Below are 22,216 nucleotides of genomic sequence, written 5' to 3' on the forward strand. Positions count from 1 at the left end.
ATTCTCCGCGCCTATCTACAAATAATTCAACAGTCTTATGTAACAGAGTGTATCTAGTTATTACATGTGTGTGTGTGACAAACAGGTGTACAGTGATTGACGCTCACCCGCTGTTTTCTCACTAATCCCCGATTCCGATCCCCAACATTTTTTGGTCCTTCGAGCCGGATCAATCGGCGGCTCTTAACATCTCACGTGAGATCATAATTAGTGGGTGAAAATAGTTGCGGGTGTGAGGTACTAGCAAAGCGCTCGGTACATTTGAATCGGTGCGTTAACCGTCGGCGACCGCTCGCGTGTTTAGTGTTTGTGTCGCGCGATTACATCGCGACCCCGCGGTCGTTCAACGTCAACGAGCTCGTTCAAAATTCGAAATGACTACAGCTGTCTCGCTTGTCACTCGCCAACTGGACCTACATGGGCGCATCAGCCGCACTATAGTCAACACAAAAAAGAAGGGTATGGCCAACATTACGGAGTCGTACATCCAGGCCCGGTTAGACGTTCTTCAGCGAAATTGGGATGACTTCCTGGCAAACCACGCACAGCTGCAAGACCTATGCACCGCCGAGCTCCTTCAACATGAATATTTCACCGAAAATCTGTGTGAGCAGTGTGAGGCTATCGTCGTCGACACTCAGGCCACCCTCTGCGACATGTTGAAGGACCTATCGCCACGCGGATCCGCCTCTACCGGAGAGACCAGCGCCCGCGGTCACACGACCACCTCAGCAAAGCTCAGACGGATCGACGTCCCCGACTTCTCCGGGGAATTCAAGGACTGGCCGCTGTTCAAATCACTGTTCACATCACTAGTCTTAAACAACGCGGGCCTCGACGAAACCGAGAAGTTTCATTATCTTCTCCGGAGCCTCAGCGGCGAAGCGCTCGATCTGATCCGAAATATACCAGTTGACGGCGATCAGTTCGAACGAGCGTGGGAAATCATCGTCGGGCAATATGAGAATACACGCATCTTGGTCGACAACCTGCTCGACACACTGTATTCGTTAGCCCCGGCGAAATCGGAATCTGCGACGGAATTGAAAAGAGTTCGCGGGACAGTGAAGCAAATCCTCGGTGCGCTCGAGGTCCTCAACTGTCAAGTACAACACTGGGGGCCGTTCGTCATTTTCTGGGTCTCTCGACGGTTGGATCCGGAGACGCTGAAAGCGTGGGAGCTCCTCATCGCGGATCAAACGGACTACCCAGAATACGCCGTCCTCGATAAGTTCATCCAGAGCCGTATACGCGCACTCTCCACGGTGGACAATGCAAAATCTGGTGCGATCCCGCAGAAGCCGCGAGCGGTCAACACGTACTCGCACGCGACCGCCACATTTAAATCCCGGTGCATCCTGTGCACCGCACCGCACTACGTCGGAAGTTGCCCTCGATTTCTCTCCAAGAGCACAGCCGAACGCAAGCAGTTCATCAGGCAGCAGCGACGGTGTTACAACTGCTTGGGAAATCATCCATTGGAGGCCTGCCGCAGCAGCAAGCGATGCCTAAAGTGCACGTCCCCTCATCATACATCGCTGCACGACGTCTCCGACGCTGCCTCCAAGTCATCGTCCGCGGAATCAGCACCGACAGGCGAGTCGGCATCCGCAGCCTCACATCACGTCACTCCCGTCTTGCCCAAGGTCTCGCTGCACCGTCCGATACTGCTAGCAACCGCTCTCGTCGATGTCGTTGCCGCCACCGGGGAACGCTGTCAGGCTCGGGTCCTGCTGGATCAAGGATCCGAGGTGTCCTTCATCACCGAGTCCTTGTGCCAACGGCTACGCCTTCCACGGCTGCAGGCCAGTCTCCCCATTTACGGGATCGGAGCCGGTCACACCGTGACGACTCGGGGGGTCTCCATTGTCGCCATGTCCTCGCGTACAGAGACGTACACCTGCAAGGTCAAAGCGTTTATCTTACCTCAATTAACGCATTATGCCCCCACCGTAGCCACTCCACACGCAAACTGGACTCATCTCCAAGGGTTGAGGTTGGCCGACCCTTCCTACCTCGATGCGCAGCCGATCGACATCGTGATCGGCGTCGATGTATACAGCAGCATCATTCAGCCGGACATCAGACGAGGGGACGATAACGCTCCAGTCGCCCAGCTCACCAAGCTGGGTTGGATCCGGTCCGGTCCAGCTGCCTCTACAGTCACTACAGCTGCATTCGTCGGGGCGTCCAGCTTTCAATGTGGCGTCGACCAGGACCTATACGATCTCATCCAGAAATTTTGGGTCCAGGAGGAGCCGAGCAATCAGATCAAAACAACGCTCACTGACTCCGAGCGGGAATGTGAGAATCATTTCATTCAAACTCATTCACGCGATAACACCGGGCGGTACATCGTGCGATTGCCATTCGCAAAAATCCCCTGCGAGCTCGGGGACTCGCGAACGGCAGCGCTGCAAATCCTATTTCGGAACGAAAAGGTCCTCGCGTCGCGCCCCGAATTCAAAACCAAATACAACGAATTCCTCGACGAATACGAACGGCTCGGTCACATGCGTATCGTATCCGACCGCGACTCTCAAACGAAACCCGCGTCCTTCGTACTGCCGCACCACGGAGTCCTACGAGAATCGAAAATACGCGTCGTATTCAACGGATCGCACCGTTCGTCGTCCGGTACATCCCTCAACGACTGTCTGCACATCGGTCCGAAATTACAAGTTGATTTGTCCGACGTTATTCTCCGCTGGCGCCGATTTCAATTCGCGTTCGCAGCAGACGTTGAGAAGATGTACCGACAGATTCGCGTACATGAAGACGATCAGACGTTCCAGCGAATCGTCTGGCGTTCCGAGCCCTCGCATCCAGTTCAGGAATTCGCGCTCACCACCGTCACCTACGGCCTCGCGTGCGCGCCGTTCCTCGCGTTACGATGCATGCAGCAACTAGCCATCGACGAAGGCGACAACTTTCCGCGCGCGAAGGACATTCTCTTGCGGGAAACGTACGTGGATGACGTGCTATCAGGCGCAGACTGTGCGCACTCTGCTCAGGAAAAGATCCAGCAACTCAAGCGCCTCCTGGGAGCGGGTGGATTCGCGCTTAAAAAATGGGTCGCGAACTGCGCTGAATTACTTCCTGCGGAAGAACGAAGGCCGGAATCGTGCGGAGAAAAGCCAATGTCCGTCGATGCCCCGCACCGTGCCCTCGGCCTCTCGTGGAACACAGCGTCCGATACTTTCTCGTTCTCCTTTAAGGTTCCCACACACGCGCACGGCTCGAAGCGGGGAGTATTATCGACCATTTCCCAATTGTTCGACCCGTTGGGATGGCTCGCGCCAGTCACGGTGCGGGGAAAGTTACTCATGCAAGAATTATGGACACAAAAAACGGGTTGGGACGAGACGCTCCCTACTGATTTCGCACCTCGATGGGAACAATTCTGCACCGACTTAGCGGAGATTCACAACTTAACCCTAGATCGGTGGGTCGGACCGCTCGACCCCAACCGCGGGATCGAAATTCACGGATTCGCCGATGCATCCACACGTGCGATGGGCATCGTCATCTATCTCCGAATCCGAAACGACGATGACACATTCCGCGTCACACTGGTCTCCGCTAAGTCCAAAGTGGCACCCCTGAAACCAATAACTATTCCGCGTCTGGAACTGTTGGCCGCTCTTTTGCTCGCGAAACAAATTGCGCACGTCCGTAAAACTCTTGACATCGAGCGAGTGCCGATACACATGTGGACCGATTCGGCCGTCGCTCTCGCGTGGATTCGCAGCCCCCCCTCCAAATGGAAGGACTTCGTTAGAAATCGCGTAGCGGACATTCAGGAACTCGTACCACAAGCCTACTGGCACCACGTTCCCGGGACCTGCAACCCGGCGGACTTAGCATCTCGCGGCGTGTCTCCACAGTCATTGCTCGATTCCATTTGGTGGCGGGGGCCCGCGTGGCTGCGAGACTTCTCTCCAGCATGGCCCGCTGAAACCCTGTCTCCGGATCCCCGCATCGACATCGAGAAGCGACCGGAAAAATTGTACACGTCTCACTCCGCGACAACACAGTCTTGGAATCTAATCGAACGATTCTCTTCAATCACCAGGTTAGTCCGCGTAACGGCTCTGTGTCTTCGAGCAGCGAGCCGACTGAAGGTGAAACGAGCGGACCGCGGACCTTCAGATCCATTATCCGTCTCAGAGATCGAAAAGGCGCGTCAATTTTGGATTCGGCAAACTCAGAAGGAGCACTTCACTCCCGAACTTCTAGCAATCACTCACGGCACCGACATGCCCAAGTCAAGCCCTCTCGTACACCTGATGCCCTTTGCGGACGCGAACGGCATCTTGCGCGTGGGAGGACGATTGCAGCACTCACTTCTTGATGCTGACCAGAAACACCCGGTCATTCTGCCGCGGTCCTCGAAGTTCACCTCGCTCGTCATCGCCAAAGCGCATCTGCACACCTTGCACGCCGGCCCACAACTCACCCTCGCGACGATACGACAATCGTATTGGATCGTCGGCGGGCGACAACCGGTGCGAGCGTTCATAAAGCGTTGCGTTATTTGCACTCGCCACTCCGCTCGCCAATGTACGCAGCTCATGGGGCAGCTCCCGTCGCGCCGCGTCATTACCGCCCGGGCATTTGTAAACACCGGCGTCGACTACGCCGGCCCATTTCACTGGCGAACTATGCGTGGCCGAGGAGCCAAGGTTCTTAAAGGATACCTCGCGTTGTTTGTTTGTATGGCCACCGGGGCAGTCCACCTTGAGTTCGCATCAGACTACACCGCAGACGCATTTATAGCCGCTTATAAGCGCTTCACCGGGCGGCGCGGCATCTGCCGTACATTGTCGAGCGACTGCGGCACAAACTTCATCGGGGCGAATGCCGAACTTCGACGAATGTTCACGCGCGCGTCGCAAGAAGCACAATTCATAGCAGACAGTCTCGCGAACCTGGGAACGCAGTGGATATTCAATCCTCCCTCCGCTCCACACTTCGGTGGAAAATGGGAAGCCGCAGTAAAGTCAACTAAATTTCACATGCGCCGCGTAATCGGAGAATCTCCACTGACATTCGAGGAATACGCGACACTGTTTGCACAGATCGCAGCCTCGTTGAACTCCCGGCCACTCTGCCCACTGTCCGACGACCCTTCCGATCTCGCCGCACTCACACCGGGTCACTTCCTCATCGGCGATGCACTAAACGTCATCCCTGAACCGGACCTCACCGATACTCCGCGTTCACGATTGTCACGCTGGCAACTACTGAGGCAGCTGATCGACCATTTCTGGTCGCGATGGTCTCGGGAGTACATGCAACAGTTCCTCACTGCGCCCAAGTGGCAAACGAAGTCACCCCCAGTCCGAATCGGAGATCTGGTTCTCGTCCGAGACGAACGGACACCCCCGGCAAGATGGCCTCTAGCGCGCGTAACGGAGCTGCATCCGGGCAAGGACAACATCACCCGCGTCGTCACGGTTCGAACCGCGACGACAGTATTAAAACGGCCAATCACGAAATTGTGTCGACTGCCGGTCGACGCCACTACGACTGACTCGTAATCCAGCCTCACTCAAGGGCAACGACTCCGCGTCTTATTGCCGAACTGCGTTTCGGCAAGGGGGGGAGTAATGTTCCGGCCGATCAACGTTCGGCCGATCCGCGTCACCGCCGTCACCTAGTCGCGTGGATCCGACGTCACGTCATCCGCGCGGCCCCCCTCCCTGCGATCCGCCGAACAGGTGATTCTCGGCTAAGCACCGGCGGATCGGCTCTGGTGACCCAGTCGACGACCTCCGCGGATCAAACGTAGACATATACATCGCTCGTTAGAACATTGTGCTTCAACAGCCACTCTTCGAGACGTGGCTACGAACCGTTCACCGCTAGATAATTCTCATTCTCCGCGCCTATCTACAAATAATTCAACAGTCTTATGTAACAGAGTGTATCTAGTTATTACATGTGTGTGTGTGACAAACAGGTGTACAGTGATTGACGCTCACCCGCTGTTTTCTCACTAATCCCCGATTCCGATCCCCAACACGGACATATAGATATAATTTTGTATTCAACAAATTTGAAATCAATATGAATACATGTATGTATATTGCTGTAGGGAAAAAGAAGCAACAATATTAAAGGATGCTATAGTATGTAATATTTATACATAATATAAATAGTTGTAAAAGAAACAAATCCTATTATGTGTAAAAACTTATTGTACTTTTAATTACATTATAAGAAAACTACTTTATTACAACTACTTTTAATTATATTATAAGATACCACCTCTTTATTCTACAAAAATAATCAGATTTTGAAAATCTTTTTAAAAAATTTATAACATTCTTTTTCTTCAAATTTTGCGTATTTGCACGTCCTGTCATAACATAAACCATATATTTCTAACCTTTCCGTTTCATCGTTTGACACGTTTTTGACACTGACATTCTCTGTTCATGCCATTCCATTTGGCGTACCTCCCCAATACGGGAACAAGTTTTGTCGCCACTTCCAAACTGTACAGATAGATCTCCTATTACTCTTACTTTATGATATATACCTATTATCGAATCGAAATATCGAAATCGTTTATTAGGCATAATTTAACGTTTTAACCGTGGTTTTAACTCATTGTCAGTACATATATGTATTTATAACGTGTTTTGTAACCTGTTTGGTTATTTGTTCGAATAGCTCTAAATAAATACGTGTTCGTATTCTATAAAGTAAATTTATAGTTTGATCAACCGATGTAGGAATAAATCTTTTCATATTTTGATGCATTGTTAGGCGATATCGTGTAGGAACGATGCATTAGGTGCGCAGTTATTCTGAAAGAAGCGCCTAAAAATACCGACTGTCGGAGAAATATAGACGAAAAAGCGATGCGGCTGCCTTTGACATATGTCAGCTGATACATCAACACGGGCTTTGGCTCACTTTGGCTCTAATATCTTTACGAAAAACATTCGACGTCGAATCACACTGACGATTTCTTTTTTTTTCTTTCGGTAAAGATACAACGTATTTTTTACGTTCCCATGCGTATCCAGCATGCCTGGGATTTTGTAGGAGTGCGCGATACGAGGTGAGTAAAGATACAAAGAAATTCTATTGTGTAACCCTAAATAATAGCGTTTCAACCCAAGTTTTATTCTTTTCAACAGTTGCAATCGCCTTGCTACCGAATAATGAGAGATCTGTAATCTGTATCACAGGATCGAGTAAAATTATTGCAAGAGAAATATTGTGAGTATATATACATATATATACATATATTCTACATTTGCAATGCATGCACATACAAAACTATTTAATATTTTGACTATTTTTAACAGCCTATCGCGCAGTTTTAGTATTCCTGGTCTTTACATGGAACGAATGGATACGGCTTTAAATCCTAACTCGAGTAACGAAAAGTTCCAATATACGCCTGTAACATCGGTGGGCAACCAGCAGAGGATACGAGTACGACCCGTCTGGTTACATCTTATAACGATATTCTTCACTAAACGAATGTTCCACACTGCGCTAAAATATGGTGTAGCAGGAAGCATAATGTTTCAGTACACAAAATTGGGATTTTGCTTGTTGATATTATCAGCGTTTGTAAATCATGTGTGAAGTAAGTTAAGAGTTGTATAAATTGAACGCGAGAACGTTTACTAAAAAGCAATCACATTTTACTAAGTATAGTTGTTTTCGATTGTAGAACTAAAATGATTGTTTTGTTCGGACTGTTACAATAACACTCGTTTCATGTAAAGATAATCGCTTGTATGAAAGAAATATATAAATATGTTATACCTTATACGGACGATATATCTTAAACGCTTCCACCACCACCACGTTACCTTTGCAACCGTAATCTGCAATGCAAGAAATCTTTCGTGTGGAATTTTCCCTGGCGTATCGTTCCCTCGATCCAAAGAGCCAGAGCAAAAATGGCAACATTCAAAGCTTTGGAGAGCAAATTTTCATACGACGCAAACTGGTCATTTGTCGGCTATAGGCATAATGATGGCATGCAGCGCTATTCAGTTTGGTGCTGTGGTCAGCGGGTTTTACGGGAGACGTTGGTGGTTATCCTTAACACCAGAGAAACAAGAGGAACACAAAAGATGGTACCAAGAAAGAAGAAACATATTTTATGGTAGATAATTAGAATAATATACGATCTGTCATTGTAATCTTTAATCTTTAAATCTTTAAAAATTATTTGAATATAATATTTGTCTTTTTAGGTTCACTGAGCGCTTTTTATTTAACTTTATTATCTTATTACTTGACACATTTAGAAAAAGATCCAATAGAGAAACGACGACGTTTTATAATGTTTAGTAAAGATGAGCAAGCTGCGCTTGGACATACTATTTTTAAAGCAGTATGTAATCGTAATCGGTAGACTGTGGCGATCTTTATGCAAAATAAAATAAAAATTCTCTACATAGATTGCAAGAAATAGAAACTAAATTGAATATCATATTTCTTTCCTTAATGGGGTAGACTCGTTTGCAAGATTGCATGTAATTTGAATAAGTAGCCAAAAGCGCTATTTAGATAAAAGATCAATGGCTAGGCTGCAGTCGCCCTTATTTTCAACTATAAATGCATAAAGATCCGCAGTCTAGTCTAGTCTAATATCAGTGATAATATCGCAAATATCTAACGAAACGGTTTTACGTAACAATCGATTTATATATATAGTTATTAGAAAAGTATAAGAATGAATTGATACCAGCGAGTGATCCTATGTACGCGAGGCTTAGAACAGTCATAAATAATATAGGGAGAGCTAATAAAAACATCTTCGAACGTACAGAATGGACTGTCAATGTAGTGAACGTATCGCTTCCTAATGCTATGGTTTTTTCGGTATGTATAATTATTCGTACGAACAGATCAAGTTTTGTTCTATATTCTATGTAATGTTTTTAATGTTTTAGGGTGGAAATGTTTTTGTGTTTTCTGGTATATTCGATGTAATTCAGAACGACGATCAACTAACGTTTATATTGGCTCATGAAATGTCTCACGTTTTACTCTTACATATGGCAAGATATTCTTATTAGAAGATACAATTAAGAGAGAATAATTGTGAAATCTTTAGGAGGAGGAGTATATAGTTTATATATTTAACGCCCATTTCATTTTAGGCAGAGCTATTTTCCCACAAGGTACTAGAGGAAATGATGTATGCTGTACCTCTGTTTCTCGTTTGGGCAATTTTCTCGAGATGGACAGCACTGATGCTTCAACTAGGAAGTGTTTTTTTGCATAACATTCTTGTCACGTACCCATACAAAAGGCGACTAGAAACTGAAGCTGACAAAGTCGGATTTCAATTATCTGCACGAGTATGCGACTTCTTTCTCTAAATAAATACCTTACATATCTTACTGTACTTGGAAATGTTGCGTTCGTGTTTCACTGCTTCATATATGTTGTATCCAGAGTTGTATCGACTTGAGGGAGGTTTTACTTTTCTGGGAGCTTATGGACAAATACGAAGAACTTACAAAGGTAAAGGACTATGTTATACCGGCTTTAATGACTCATCCTGATCACATCAGTAGACAACGGAAGCTCACTTGTCAATTACCAGAAGCGTTGAAATTGCGAGATCAAGCTGAGGTAACGATGATATACTTGTTCTTTCCCAAACACTATCAAATGGAAAATCCATTCTATTTTAATCTCTCTCTCTCTCTCTCTCTCTCTCTCTCTCTCTCTCTCTCTCTCTCTCTCTCTCTCTCTCTCAGTGCCCTGCTTTGCCGCTAACGGATCCACGGAAGAAACTGCCCCGATACCTGAAAGATCTCGAAGAACGCTACCGTCGCAAGCAAGGAATTTCAGTGTATTTCTAATGTAGATAGATCATAGATCTTCTACGCGTATACGCATTAATAGAAAGAGAAAAAAATAAAAGCTCGTGCTCGTGGTCCGGTTGTCGATATGTATTTATACAATTTGTAACGCCAGGATACGGGTCTGACCAGATGAATAATTCGTTAGTCATCGCGTTAAGAAATGCAATATAGATAATTTCTCATGACGTCGACTTTATCGCCTGTCTTCCTGCTCGTTCAGTGAAGCGTTTCTGGCACATTATGATTCTTTGTGCGGAGGAGCGTAAGCATTTCGATTTCGCTTCGCAGTCAAAGATCGCAGGGTGATGCCGTTCCTCATCCTCTTATTCGTCACACTAGCGTGCGGATACAACGTAGACACAAACTCTTGGTTCAACATATACTCATCTGAAAACATGTACTTGGGTTACACAGTCTATTTGTACCACGACTCTGTCAGCGGTGATTCCTGGTAACATCCATTGTCTGATCGTTTTTCTAAAATACATAGTATTATCCGAACTATATTTTTAATTTTCTACGATATATGCAACTATGGAAGGTTGTTCACTGGTGCACCGAAGGGAGGTCGTTATTCGCCTGCCAGTCAAAACATTAAGCAACCGAGCGAACAGGGAGTCGTCTATCGCTGTGATTTAAAACCTAATGGACAGTGTGCGGAGATAAGACCCAAGGAAATTGGGGATGAAAAAGGACACATAAGCCAACTTGGTCTGAATATACTGATTAAAAAGCAAAGTGGCTGGTTTGGGAGTGCCATGTCGATAGACAGATCAAACGGAGTATTAACAGTAAGATTATTGTTACGCGCTCAACGGGGGTAGACTCGTTTCCAGGATTGCAAGCAAGGGTGTGGCTTCTCCGCGCTTTTCCGCCTTTTCTTTTTTCTCGTTTCTCGATAATGCATGCGATGGGCTTTTTTTACTGCAGCCTATGTAGATTGATCTTTTATCTAGCACTTTTGCGACTACTGAAAAAGCCCATCGCATGCATGCATTATCGAGAAATGAGAAGGCGCATCCCGCACCCTTGCAATTATGGAAACGAGACTACGCCCTTAATACATAGCGTACGTGTTATTCCAATGGAAGGAATAATTCATTAATTTCAGGTATGCGCACCACGGACTGTCGTAAGTATTTTCATTCCCTCTAGCAATAACTATTCCGATACCATGCACGGAATGTGTTATAGCGGAAAGATTTCTTCGAATTTACTCTCCATCGAGTATGATAATCTTGAATTTCATAGTTGAGTATCCCAGATTATTGGCAAATACCGCGATATGTGTGTATACTACGTACATACATATATATAATGCAGCAAATAACCGTTTCCTTTTTCTCGTTTAGATTTTCAATCAAAGATTTGGTACAACCCATTGTGTGGGTTCTCCATTCACTATGCTTCGGCAACGGTATGTATTACATATATACAATATGTAGAATGTAATTGACACAAGAGAAGAAATGCATAAAGAAGGCATAAAAACACCGTTTGAATCACTTTCAGCAAGATGAAAGCAAGAAACGTATTATAGGAAAGCCTGTAAATGACATTTGCGGCAGTGTAGAGATAGTGCAGAATGAATCAAGACTCTCAATTGAATTACCGTCAGCCGACGAGTTATCTCAATTTGGTAAGGTTCTTCATTATTATTGTTTCGAGTCTGCGTATATTTCCTTCCTCGAAGAAACGCATTTACATGAACAGCACGCTTCAGGGTATAGCGTCGAGTCTGGCAATTTTTTTAAAAAGAATCGGTTACTTTATGTCGGTGGTGCGCCTGGCTGGCATTACGTAGGGCAAGTAAGTTAAAACAGATATTCAATCCTTATGTGACATCTGCTGTTTTGTATGGATGCTTTTATCACAGGTAGCAATACTTGACGCAACAGCGAACTCGTCCATCGTGGCCAGGTTACAAGGTAACAGTACGGGTGAGTTTTTTGGAGCAAGCTTAGCTGTGGGTGACGTGAACAACGATGGCTTGGATGATCTTATCGTTGGAGCACCCTATTGGGGACAAGATAATGGCAAAGTGTATTGCTACTTCGGCAGTTCCAAGGTGAGATTTACATGTAATGTTTTGTGTAACGTGTAACGGGTATTCAATTCATATTTTATATATATTGGGCTTGCCCTTTTTCATTTTCATATAAAGGGCCAATTCGAAGAGAAGAATTCAATATCCCTCGAAGGAACTGTGGAAGGTGGTCATTTTGGATACGCGATATCCAGCGGTGACTTAGATGCCGACGGATTTGACGGTGAGCTTTCGGACGGATGGTGGAAAACGTGATATCTCAGTTCTCAGTATCAGTTTTCACCGGAATTTATTCTTTATTTATTATTTGTTGCAGATATCATTGTGGGGGCACCTTGGGAAGACTCTGGAGTGATATACATATACAACGGTGGTTCGGATCTAAAAAAACAGAAGCTGCAACCGTCACAACGAATTACACCGCCTATAATTCAATCCAATGTTCAACGCAAAATTCACAGATTCGGGTTCTCGACGTCGAAACCGGTTGACGTTGATGGAAACGGGTTTGTACATACATATCACAGTTATTTCTTATCAGTATATAGTGTACTCTCTATTTACAAAGTAAACAAAAATGATTGATTTGTACCTACTTATAGATATTTGGACATTCCAGTAGGAGCATACAAATCGGGTCACGCTTTTCTGCTTCGTAGTAAACCGGTGATCAAAACGGAACTTGCAATTAGCGTTGCGCCAAATGTTTTAGAGCGAGATGCTAGACACTTTTCAATTAATATGTGCCTACGGTATAGTGGACATAACATAGAAAATTTACGAGGCAAGTAGATAGAATTAATATGATTTAATAGTATATACAATTTAATCAAGTATAGAATTAATCTTCAGGTGTAAAATCTAAGATCACGCTTACCATAGACGAACAATACAAGCAAACTACCGAAATTGTAAACATAGAGTCTTCCAATTTTTCGATCCCGTGCTTTAGAGTGCCAGTCAACGTCTCGGTAATCGTTATTAAATTTCTCTGCCACTGTTGTTTTACACCAGTTTAATTCTATTTTCATTAATGAGACCTAATTTACAGACGAACATAAGAGACTTTATCAAGCCAATCTATATTCTTGCGAGGCATGATTTCATAAACAACACATCTAAACGCTTCTGCGCATTCTGTCCTGTGGAAAGAAGAAATAATAAATTGAATGTTGCTCAAACCTTTCTTACTTTTAATATCGACTGCGGGCCAGACACGGTTTGCACCTCTAACATATCTGTCGCAGCAAAGTTCGACAGTGTTCGGTAGATATAATAAATTATTATAAATAATCGATTCTCATACTCCCAGCTCTCTGTCAGACTACACATATATTCAAACCTAATCACGCAAGTTTTCTTCTCTTTTTAGCGACAATAATACGTGGGTGATCGGCGGTTCGACCGATGTAAAGTTAAAAGTCAATTTGAAGAATCACGGAGAACCGGCTTATCTCGCTATGCTTCGGTTCGCTATTCCAAATGGCATACAGCTGCGTAGCATTTTACCTTCTTGTCAATTGGAAGACGACAGTTCGAAAACAAATTTATTAGTAGCCTGTGGAGTGGGTAACCCTTTATGGAGAGGAGAAGAAAAGAATATTACTTTAGATCTTGACATGAAAAATCTAATTTATCACTCGATACACGATCACAAGTTAAATTTTTCCATAACATTTACAACCCGCAGTAAAAACGAAGGGATGCAGAATATAACGAAAACTCTTAACTTAATCAACCAAGTTTCTCTATCTTTGAACGGGTTCGTAACTTTTACATATATGTAGATATATGTAGCATTCTTTCTATCGAACCGTATCGAATTGTATTTGGTGTGGAACACTTTTCTCCTTTAGGAAAGCAAACGCAGAAGCATATTACTTGTCCGCCATTACGGATGCTGCTTCCAATTCCAATTTCAATTCCAATATCAGTTTCCAACACACTTACCAAGTGTACAAACTCGGCGCAACACCTATAGACACCGCACGACTCATTATTAAAGTACCGGTAGCTATTACCAACAACTCGGATCCTCTGATTCGCATATACAAACCCCAGGTAAGACAGCGAATTGTTTTCCAATAAATACAAACGATTCAGAGAAGAATACATTTCATCAGATACATGTGTTGGGACAACTGTTTGAATGTTCCTCGGAAGACAGTTTACTAGATTGTAATAACGAACTGACCGATGTGAGAAGAGAACCGTCACTAGATCAATTTAATACGTACGCTGCTGAAACAAACAAAATGCGACAGACCGTCGACTACTTGAAAATTAAAAGAAGTACGAACGAAACGAGTTTTCAGTTTGACGATATATTGGAATTTCAGAACGAAAGCATTATTAACGATCTTCTGTATATGAATTGTTCAACTCTTGGTGTGTATTGTACAACTATCGTATGCAACTTGAACGCATTGAAGACGTTGCAAGACATTGGAAAAGTGTCGATCAAAGTAGTCTTAAATGTCGAAAAACTGAAAGGTATCATTTTTTCTATTTTACGCACTGTACTTCTGAAAGAAATCTGATTAGATATATCAATTCAATGTTCTTTTTCGTTTAAACACGTTTAGATGCTCTCGCAATCGACAAAGCTGCTTTGAAGTTTGCCACTGAAACCACAGTAGAAATACTAAAACCAGCTGCGAGGGTTCCCGTTAACGGAACGAAGTAAGTACGCAGTAATCCCCCGCGATCTAATTCTATAGTAAGCCTATTTTCGCCTAAATAACAATAAAGATCTTTGTAGATCCACAATGGAGCTTGTAACAATGTTTTATAACGCTCCGAAAAGGACGGAATTGAAATTATGGATAGTTATAGCTTCTGTGTCGGTGGGGCTAGTATTATTAATCATTGTCGTTGCGGTTTTAAGTATGGTATAACATTTTTTTAATTTTTCATATATATATTATCACAATATATTCTAATGATTACTAATACTATTTTCTACAATTACAGTTGGGTTTCTTTAAGAGAAAAGGCAAACAAACGAATAACGAAGTAAGTACAGCATCATGTTTTACATATTTAAATTCTAATTTATACGCGTATATTATTATTATTATTATCTTTAGATCCCGGAAGAAGAAATCGAGGTAAGCGCCGCTACAATTAAACCGACAACCAATGACATTTAGAATGAGGATACGGTAAAAGAAAACTGATAATGCTTACTTGATAATGCTTCTTTACCTTTTTATTTACATTATATGTATCTTCAATAAATGTTCTCTATACGAAAAACCCAAATTTATGTATGCAAAGATTTATTCTAGTTAATATTCACTTGTCATGTGTATTTACAGTTTGCATTATGTTCGAGCATTCCTCTCTTTTTACCCGACGAAACTAGGCGCAAAAACTGCAAAAACCTATTCTTAACACGTACTCGTATATTACAATTCTTTCAAAGCGATCTTAAATACGCATTTTCGCATTTACGCATTTTCCGTTATATTTGCGTTATATTTTCAGAAATCAATTAGTAAAAAAGATTAAGTTCGCACGGTAGTAACGCGCAGTGATGCCAGAATCACGCGTCGTGGGTTTTTTCCCCTCCGCTCGCTCAGCCAACTCGACCCCCCACTCTGACGCACCGTCGTCGCCACGCACCGTTGTCTACTCTGCCGAGATCACTGATATATATACTATTGGGTAGCTCCCTCTTGTATCCTGTATCTTGTCTATGGCGAAATGCCACGTCAAGAAAAAACAACTATTCGATTCCGAAAACTGTGTTAGGTATTGTTCAGTATTGTTCGATGCATGTCATGTTGATGTCGGGTGCATTCCGATTCACGCATGATGCGCATACACTGTATAGTGTATGCATAGAGACTCCTATACTACACTATACAGTGTATGCGCATCATGCGTGAATCGGAGTGGACCCGTCATGTTCTTGACAGACTGTCAGTGACTGTCGCTTGCTGTCGCTGTCGTTCGATCGTAAATTCCGGGAGTCTTTTGTAAATTTGTTGTGCTATGATACGGATCGATAAATTATTGGCATGAATCCGCGTTATGTCAAGAAGAATGGAGATCGAAGAAGACGAAATGTCTTTGGATAATTTGAGTGACAGAGAAGCATCTACGAAAATGTCAGTACCTACTACTACCGAAGAGCATAACCTGAAAGTCAGACGAAGAAATGTTGTAATTGAAAGTGGAGTGAACTTGGACCAGACGGTAGATAAAATCGTGGATTCCGAGAGCGGTGTACTAGCTCTTGTAAGAATGTCCGATTCAACGAGGGCATGGTATAATAGCGTTATACCACGAATACCTGATATCGCGGACTTTAGTTTGTCAGTAGGTAAACAAAACGGGATGTTCAGTTGCAAAGACGATAGCAGTTTATCGGATGGTGATTTTGGTGATATAGTCCCCCTGACCGATAGGGAACGTATCAAGATCAAAGTTATTCGAGGAAGCATTGTTAATCCTGACTTGACGTTAGGAGAACTCCGACTACTCGGTTGCAGTAGCGAGGGTCTTGTAAATGGTATTTTATTAACACGATCATATATTATTATCAACAAGGAACCACCGTGTGTGTAAAGGATCTTATAGAAATGTATAATTCTTGTTGAATCTAAATACATACATACCAATATGTGTTTTGCTTTCGCTTTCGCTTTTGCCGGATAAATTAGTTGAACAAAATTGTACACCAATATTCTGCCTAGAGTATACAGTTTTCATTTGATATATATATATATATATATATATATATATATATATATATATATATATATAGATATAAGACAATGACAAGTCGAGTAAGTATCCTGATTCGCGATACGTCAAAAGTCGTTCCAAGCCATCGTCTTATATTGAACGATACTGTGCTCAACTTAGGCTTACAGGTTCCTTATTGAAAATACTGTTTTGTAGCTGGTAATTAAATCTTGAAATGATGAAGATGATCTATAGATGATATAAGAAGGGTACTGTGGCCAAAGCTTCTAAGATTGTCTGAAGAAAATAGTTTACCTGTAAACGGATTGAAAACGATACAGGATTGTGTACCTAACGACGTCTATCAACAAATACTAAAGGATGTTGCCCGTAGCGGTAGTCACATTTCTCAAAATGCTACCGAACCGGAAATAGAATCTTTTCACGAGCAATTGGCGCAATTAATATGTTGGGTACTTCACAGGCATTCTACGTTAAAGTTAGTACCTTTTAATGCTGTCCGATTGCATGTTAGACAGACACCGTCTATAGATATACGATCGATATAAAATCAAATAATGCGTACTTAGTTACTACCAGGGATACAATGACATAGCTGCAACCGTTTTAATCGTCATGGGCTTAGAGAAGGCATTAAACGTGCTTGAGGCTATCTCGTTAGAATTTCTGGAAAGATTTATGGAAAGAACAATGGAAAAAGTGAATCAAGAATTATTTTTTATATTCGCTCTGCTGGAGAGAGTGCATCCCTCCTTATTGGAACACCTGGAGAAGTTAGTACGATAACGGATCTTCGAGCGTAGAACGATCGCATTTATTAATGCATCTATATCTTTTATCGTAGTGTAGAATTATTTCCACACTTTGCATTGGCCGAGTATACAACATGGTATGCACACAAGTATGCGGAGAATAGGAGATTGTTACACAGATTATTCGATTACTTTCTTGGCAGTCCTCCATTGATGCCTCTCTATTTAAGTACCGTAATCGTAGCGCATAGAGCGACAGAAATTTTTAATACTACTCCCGACATGGGTCATACGCATCAAGTGTTGTGTAAAGTGAGTATCGTTTGAAATTTCGTTGTTTCAATGACGAAATTCCGTTCGAGAACCTACGGTTCATAAAAATAATTATTATTTGTAGTTGCCGGATGATTTACCGTTCGAAGCTCTCTTAGTCGAAGCAAAAACTTTATATCGCAAGTACCCTCCCGAATCTATAACCAACGATGTTAGAGAATACGATCGAAAGAGAAAGTGCAAGGAGCAAGAGTGGAAGACGAGAGCGGAAGCGAGTCGTCAGGAAAGAGAGAAACAACGTCAGCTTAGAATTGTAAAGTCAACGCCGCGAATACCGTATCGCATTAGAAATTACAAGACTATCACCGTGGTAACGATTTTGGCTCTAGGATTATACGCCTATCTGAAAACTTCTTCTGGACTCAACTGACATATGAAACTGGAAATCCTCATTATTTCAGAAAATATCGTGTGCGCATTTTTTCCGAACAGTATTTCATTGCATTCGTACACCGTTCACTCGAGGAACAATATAGCATACTATATAAATTGATCGACACACATAATATATTTCACGATAATAACAGAAAACTTTTTCTTTGTTTCTCTTTTTTTTCTCTCTTCTTTTTACGTAAACCGCGCGCGGACAAATATGTCGTCGAGCAGAGCATTCCGGTGCTGTCTTTACGCTGTTTTCTTTTTCGAACCTGAGAATCAATTTTTCATGCACGCGTTCGCTGTGTTAAAAATGAAAATAAAAAAATATTTATACAGCCACAGAATGTGAGTATACTACTTATGGGAAAATAATATTTCTGAAATAAGTATATTTTTTGAGATATAAAAAGAGATTATGAATACGATAACTATATATTTGTGGATTAGATTGTAATTACATGTCTTCACACACACGATCTGTGATGAAACTGTATGGGTGTATTTATTTAAACTCGCAAACAAAAAGAAATCTACAACAGCAAGACAGATATTAAAATAAAAGATCTTAATTTTTCAATTTAAGTTATTCTTATACACCTTTACTCGCGAATCTTTCATTTAATATGATATTAATAAGGTTTGCAGAGATCATTGGCTTTTTAAAAAACACCATTGTAAATATTTTATATAAACTATATTGCATTAAACGGATAAGTTACATACATATGTAGTAAAGAGAGTATGTTTAATACATTTGTACCTGACACGCTGATACTAGTAAAATGTAGAATGTAGAAGAACCAAAGAAAAAATTATGGAAATAGCTGTAAAAAGTAAACGTATCTTTCGTGTGCCGTGTCATGTTTACAGCATTGTTAGAATAAATATAAAAGAATGGTATTTGGATTAGCTACACATCCATGTATAACTGGTTGCTCTTAATCCGGCAAGAAATAGGATTTGGAGCAATATTTCGAGGTACATACAGTAGATTTCAATTAATAGAAAATATTACGCATACATATACACACAGTTGGAAGCGAAAAAATCACTTGATTATTCTATCGTTCGAGATCAAGTGACGCTCGACGTCTAGGTAGTAATAATCTAGAGGCACTATTAATTGGCTAGTACTCTCATACTTTTAAAACAGTTTTAATATAACTTAAAACGTTTGGGTTTCTGAGAATGTTCATATGATCTACACCAGGAAAACCTTGGGTATAAACTTTCTGTTTTTGTTTACCCTGCCAGTTTTTGCAAGCTTCCAAACTTCTTAGATTCACAGTACCGTCGCCATCGCCAGGTAGTAATTGAGGAATGCCTTGTATGGATGTGCCGGGCTTATAATATAATCTAGAAGTAATTTATGTGATAAAATGTTACAAGAACAAAGCTTGTTACGCGCAAAATCATCGAATTACGTACTTTTGTACTGTATCGATTCCAGTTCCATACAGGCAATGCAATTCAACCCCTGGAGCAGTGAAGTCCAATTGGTACTTTTCATTATCTTTCCTGAATTCCCATCCATTAGGAACGTTTATGTCTCTATATATAGAAAAAGGAACAGAATCGTTGTTATTTATACTAGCAAAACAGAACACTGAAAAAATTGTACGCATCAGAGACTTGATTTACATTAGATAATCTTTTAGCGTGGACAATGTGTAGTTTTTCTCATTCGATTCCACCAACACTTCTGTGTCTTTCCAAAACAATTTTGACGGTAACAACCAACCCAAACTAGGACTAGTTATTTGTTGATCTTTTAAGGTACTTTGACGAAGAAGATACGCACCCAAGTCATCCCCTATAATTTACACGTAACAATTAGAACTATAAATTTTAACATTTAATATATAAACATTTTATTCGTAACACTTAATCTACCAGAAGCCTATGCTTTTCCACAAATATATGTGCTGTACCAAAAGGAAGCTGAAAAATCTTCTTTTACATTTTACAGAATAATCCCATGACAAAATGATTATCTATATTAAAACACCCTTAGACCGTCGTAGTATGCCATAGACTTTCGAAAATGAGGGAATAAACGCTGGTAGATAAAGCGTTACGAAAATCATCTAAAGTTGAATATTTTTCGCTATTTATACTAGAGTTACCAATAGCAAAAACTTTAAGGGCTTTCACGGATCCACCCCAGGCAGCTGAAAGCGTAATAAAAGAACTAATGTATTTGTCTTTCCATGCTTGATTTTGACGTTGTAAGAAAATAAGTGTCATCGGTCCACCCATGCTGTGTGCTAACAATGTTACAGGGGTTTTCTGGTTTGCAGCATATGTTTCTTCAACTAAAGCTTTCAGTTTCGTGAAAAATTCTTCGTTCTCACCTAAAAGAAATTCCTAATTACATTGAATTCGTTTCGATAAGCATTCTCTCGATTAAATACATACTGGGGCCTTTCCTGAAATCGTAAGGTGCTCCTCGTACAGAATTATTTCTAACGTATCCAAGCTCGGCAACTAACATGTTACCGATATCTTTAAAATAAGATCCAGGAGAAGCTTTAGTCGGGTCCAAATATTCAACGACAAAGGGATCACCCCAGCCTGGTACATGTATATCGACGCCGTCTGAATTTCTTGTCGTTCTAGTTACATTATCGTAAATTAACTTCATATTATCAATCTGAAATCGATAATTCTGTCTTGGCTAAACCACGAACAAAGATGTTTGGTATATCAAATGTTTCTTAATGGGGTAGTCTCGTTTCCAGGATCGCGAGAGGTTGCGGCAGTCGAAAACACTACTACTGAAAAAGCCTGTTGCATACATTATCAAGAAACGAAAAGGTACATCCCGCATCCACGCAAACCTGGAAACGATACTACCCGCTTAACGGTCCTGTTGAAATAATTTACCCAACAATCTATAACCAGCGGTACAAGTAATTCCAAGTTCAACCAGATATTAAAATAATCATTCGACGTTTTCTGACAAATGTAATGTACTACGGTGGTTTTATTGAGTTTAGCTTCGACTTGGCTGCCTCCATCACCTGGAACTATTTATACAACCATCGTGTTAAAACACGTAATTGTTGGAATTATCGAATTATTATGAAAAAAATATATATAGTTACCGAATAAGACTGGAGATATTTGTTTGTTTTTGACATGCCACAATTTCACCGGTGAAACGTAATAGAAGGATATTATTGCACAGACGAACAAACACAAGCGCATGGTATTCCAAAAAGGACTATATATATAAATATATATATATATATGTATTTAGATATTAAACATTTAACCTTTAATGAAATCGTAACCCTTAAATAGATTACAGTTTATATAATTAAACGAACAATTTCGATTACGTTAGAACGGAATCACAAGTCTACGCGAGGAACACATCGAAAACCTATCACAATAAATGTTTGTTATTCGGACCTTTTTGTATATTTACATAGTACGCAATCAGCTGATGACGCATTCGTGTTACCGTGTCGAACGAGAGACTGCGAGAGACTAAATACATACGACTACATTATTGAACACTGAATCACTTATTTATTTGTTTCTAATGAAACAATTACTTAATTGCAGCCATATCGCATTCATGATAAGCGATATCTCATCACGCCCACCGATATTGTCGACTTTATTGGAAAATGGATGATTACTGGACATCTATTTATTCTCCTATATGTTTATATTTTGTAGCAGTACAATAGTATTTACATACTAAATATGTACATTTGTATTTAGCGATCATGGATATATATAGTATTAGCGATACATACTACATAAAATAAATATATATATATACATGCATATACGCATATTGTATATATATGTATATATATGTATATATATATACAGTGTATGATCAATGTTTTCTAAATGTTTATAAACTATGTAAATGCAGTGCTGACAAGGGGAGCCCAGGGTAGTCGGAATCCGGATTTTCGTGAAACTTGCAGTATTTGAAGATGACATATCCAAGTTTAATTTAGCAAAGCAGTAGCGCGCGCTTCTCAAGATTTCCCGAGAAAATGGCATTTGAAAATTCGGTTTACGCGTTCATAAGGAGTTCGCGTTAAGCTATGAACATGAAGCGCAGTGGCCGAGGGCGCTGCGAGAAAGACTGGTAATCAGTAGGTCGC

At 41.7% G+C, this 22,216-nt stretch overlaps 6 protein-coding genes across 13 annotated transcripts; 4 read left to right on the forward strand and 2 right to left on the reverse strand.

Annotated features, from left to right (window-relative positions):
- Positions 1-374: 374 nt before the first annotated feature.
- Positions 375-7,798, forward strand: LOC143208921 (uncharacterized). 2 transcript variants are annotated; one of them, XM_076423876.1, is made up of 4 exons: positions 375-6,134; positions 6,778-7,075; positions 7,155-7,236; positions 7,326-7,798. In XM_076423876.1, the coding sequence occupies exon 1, from the start codon at positions 375-377 to the stop codon at positions 5,541-5,543; it is 5,169 nt and encodes a 1,722-aa protein (XP_076279991.1). In that variant the 3' UTR covers positions 5,544-6,134; positions 6,778-7,075; positions 7,155-7,236; positions 7,326-7,798. The 2 variants fall into 2 exon arrangements, with proteins under 2 accessions (XP_076279991.1, XP_076279992.1); XM_076423877.1 differs by having other exon boundaries at positions 7,338-7,798.
- On the reverse strand, positions 5,755-9,386 carry LOC143208927 (uncharacterized). Its single transcript, XM_076423903.1, has 4 exons — positions 7,795-9,386; positions 6,395-6,503; positions 5,988-6,094; positions 5,755-5,895 (listed from the first exon to the last, which is right to left on the reverse strand). Exons 1-4 carry the CDS (start codon positions 7,939-7,941, stop codon positions 5,851-5,853), a joined length of 408 nt encoding a protein of 135 aa, XP_076280018.1. The 5' UTR covers positions 7,942-9,386; the 3' UTR covers positions 5,755-5,850.
- Positions 8,005-10,163, forward strand: LOC143208545 (metalloendopeptidase OMA1, mitochondrial-like). Its single transcript, XM_076423001.1, has 7 exons — positions 8,005-8,140; positions 8,232-8,371; positions 8,695-8,862; positions 8,934-9,041; positions 9,144-9,344; positions 9,442-9,621; positions 10,146-10,163. The coding sequence occupies exons 1-7, from the start codon at positions 8,005-8,007 to the stop codon at positions 10,161-10,163; spliced, it is 951 nt and encodes a 316-aa protein (XP_076279116.1).
- Positions 9,857-15,187, forward strand: LOC143208922 (integrin alpha-9). Of its 5 annotated transcripts, XM_076423879.1 has the most exons (19): positions 9,857-10,308; positions 10,399-10,648; positions 10,969-11,107; positions 11,210-11,274; positions 11,370-11,496; positions 11,581-11,666; positions 11,734-11,925; positions 12,022-12,127; positions 12,221-12,410; positions 12,507-12,688; positions 12,757-12,875; positions 12,956-13,170; positions 13,277-13,666; positions 13,761-13,965; positions 14,028-14,397; positions 14,490-14,586; positions 14,666-14,795; positions 14,878-14,919; positions 14,994-15,187. In XM_076423879.1, exons 1-19 carry the CDS (start codon positions 10,163-10,165, stop codon positions 15,054-15,056), a joined length of 3,114 nt encoding a protein of 1,037 aa, XP_076279994.1. In that variant the 5' UTR covers positions 9,857-10,162; the 3' UTR covers positions 15,057-15,187. The 5 variants fall into 5 exon arrangements, with proteins under 5 accessions (XP_076279994.1, XP_076279993.1, XP_076279995.1 ...); XM_076423878.1 differs by having other exon boundaries at positions 11,370-11,666; XM_076423882.1 differs by lacking the exon at positions 9,857-10,308 and having other exon boundaries at positions 10,510-10,648; positions 10,969-10,989; positions 11,370-11,666.
- A 402-nt stretch (positions 15,188-15,589) lies between these two features.
- On the forward strand, positions 15,590-18,660 carry LOC143208925 (TBC1 domain family member 20). 2 transcript variants are annotated; one of them, XM_076423900.1, is made up of 6 exons: positions 15,590-15,660; positions 16,224-16,423; positions 16,855-17,098; positions 17,190-17,393; positions 17,465-17,684; positions 17,770-18,660. In XM_076423900.1, the coding sequence occupies exons 1-6, from the start codon at positions 15,605-15,607 to the stop codon at positions 18,073-18,075; spliced, it is 1,230 nt and encodes a 409-aa protein (XP_076280015.1). In that variant the 5' UTR covers positions 15,590-15,604; the 3' UTR covers positions 18,076-18,660. The 2 variants fall into 2 exon arrangements, with proteins under 2 accessions (XP_076280015.1, XP_076280014.1); XM_076423899.1 differs by lacking the exon at positions 15,590-15,660 and having other exon boundaries at positions 15,702-16,423.
- Positions 18,661-18,762: 102 nt separating this feature from the next.
- Positions 18,763-21,806, reverse strand: LOC143208926 (lysosomal phospholipase A and acyltransferase). 2 transcript variants are annotated; one of them, XM_076423902.1, is made up of 8 exons: positions 21,501-21,806; positions 21,191-21,361; positions 20,970-21,112; positions 20,502-20,736; positions 20,210-20,437; positions 19,725-19,896; positions 19,512-19,634; positions 18,763-19,439 (listed from the first exon to the last, which is right to left on the reverse strand). In XM_076423902.1, the coding sequence occupies exons 2-8, from the start codon at positions 21,291-21,293 to the stop codon at positions 19,220-19,222; spliced, it is 1,224 nt and encodes a 407-aa protein (XP_076280017.1). In that variant the 5' UTR covers positions 21,294-21,361; positions 21,501-21,806; the 3' UTR covers positions 18,763-19,219. The 2 variants fall into 2 exon arrangements, with proteins under 2 accessions (XP_076280017.1, XP_076280016.1); XM_076423901.1 differs by having other exon boundaries at positions 21,191-21,380.
- Between the last annotated feature and the right edge of the window lie 410 nt (positions 21,807-22,216).

Source organism: Lasioglossum baleicum, chromosome 5 (assembly GCF_051020765.1).
Source record: "Lasioglossum baleicum chromosome 5, iyLasBale1, whole genome shotgun sequence".
Classification (NCBI taxonomy): Eukaryota; Metazoa; Arthropoda; class Insecta; order Hymenoptera; family Halictidae; genus Lasioglossum; species Lasioglossum baleicum.

Excerpts from the sequence above, each read along its gene's own strand:
- LOC143208921 (XM_076423876.1), top strand. The coding sequence starts at position 375 with ATGACTACAGCTGTCTCGCTTGTCACTCGCCAACTGGACCTACATGGG.
- LOC143208545 (XM_076423001.1), top strand. The coding sequence starts at position 8,005 with ATGATGGCATGCAGCGCTATTCAGTTTGGTGCTGTGGTCAGCGGGTTT. Across the intron at positions 8,141-8,231 it reads AAGAAGAAACATATTTTATG|GTTCACTGAGCGCTTTTTAT; the intron begins GTAGATAATTAG and ends TTGTCTTTTTAG. Across the intron at positions 9,042-9,143 it reads ACGTTTTACTCTTACATATG|GCAGAGCTATTTTCCCACAA; the intron begins GCAAGATATTCT and ends ATTTCATTTTAG.
- LOC143208926 (XM_076423902.1), bottom strand. The coding sequence starts at position 21,293 with ATGCGCTTGTGTTTGTTCGTCTGTGCAATAATATCCTTCTATTACGTT. Across the intron at positions 20,737-20,969 it reads CGCTGGTTATAGATTGTTGG|ATTGATAATATGAAGTTAAT; the intron begins GTAAATTATTTC and ends TATCGATTTCAG. Across the intron at positions 19,440-19,511 it reads GGAATCGATACAGTACAAAA|ATTATATTATAAGCCCGGCA; the intron begins GTACGTAATTCG and ends AATTACTTCTAG.
- LOC143208927 (XM_076423903.1), bottom strand. The coding sequence starts at position 7,941 with ATGTTGCCATTTTTGCTCTGGCTCTTTGGATCGAGGGAACGATACGCC. Across the intron at positions 6,504-7,794 it reads AGATATATCGTCCGTATAAG|TTTGGAAGTGGCGACAAAAC; the intron begins GTATAACATATT and ends CTATCTGTACAG. Across the intron at positions 6,095-6,394 it reads TCAAACGATGAAACGGAAAG|CAATATACATACATGTATTC; the intron begins GTTAGAAATATA and ends TTTTCCCTACAG.
- LOC143208922 (XM_076423878.1), top strand. The coding sequence starts at position 10,163 with ATGCCGTTCCTCATCCTCTTATTCGTCACACTAGCGTGCGGATACAAC. Across the intron at positions 12,411-12,506 it reads GTTGACGTTGATGGAAACGG|ATATTTGGACATTCCAGTAG; the intron begins GTTTGTACATAC and ends ACCTACTTATAG. Across the intron at positions 12,876-12,955 it reads GAGTGCCAGTCAACGTCTCG|ACGAACATAAGAGACTTTAT; the intron begins GTAATCGTTATT and ends CCTAATTTACAG.
- LOC143208925 (XM_076423899.1), top strand. The coding sequence starts at position 15,943 with ATGTCAAGAAGAATGGAGATCGAAGAAGACGAAATGTCTTTGGATAAT. Across the intron at positions 16,424-16,854 it reads TAGCGAGGGTCTTGTAAATG|ATGATATAAGAAGGGTACTG; the intron begins GTATTTTATTAA and ends GATGATCTATAG. Across the intron at positions 17,394-17,464 it reads TTATTGGAACACCTGGAGAA|TGTAGAATTATTTCCACACT; the intron begins GTTAGTACGATA and ends CTTTTATCGTAG.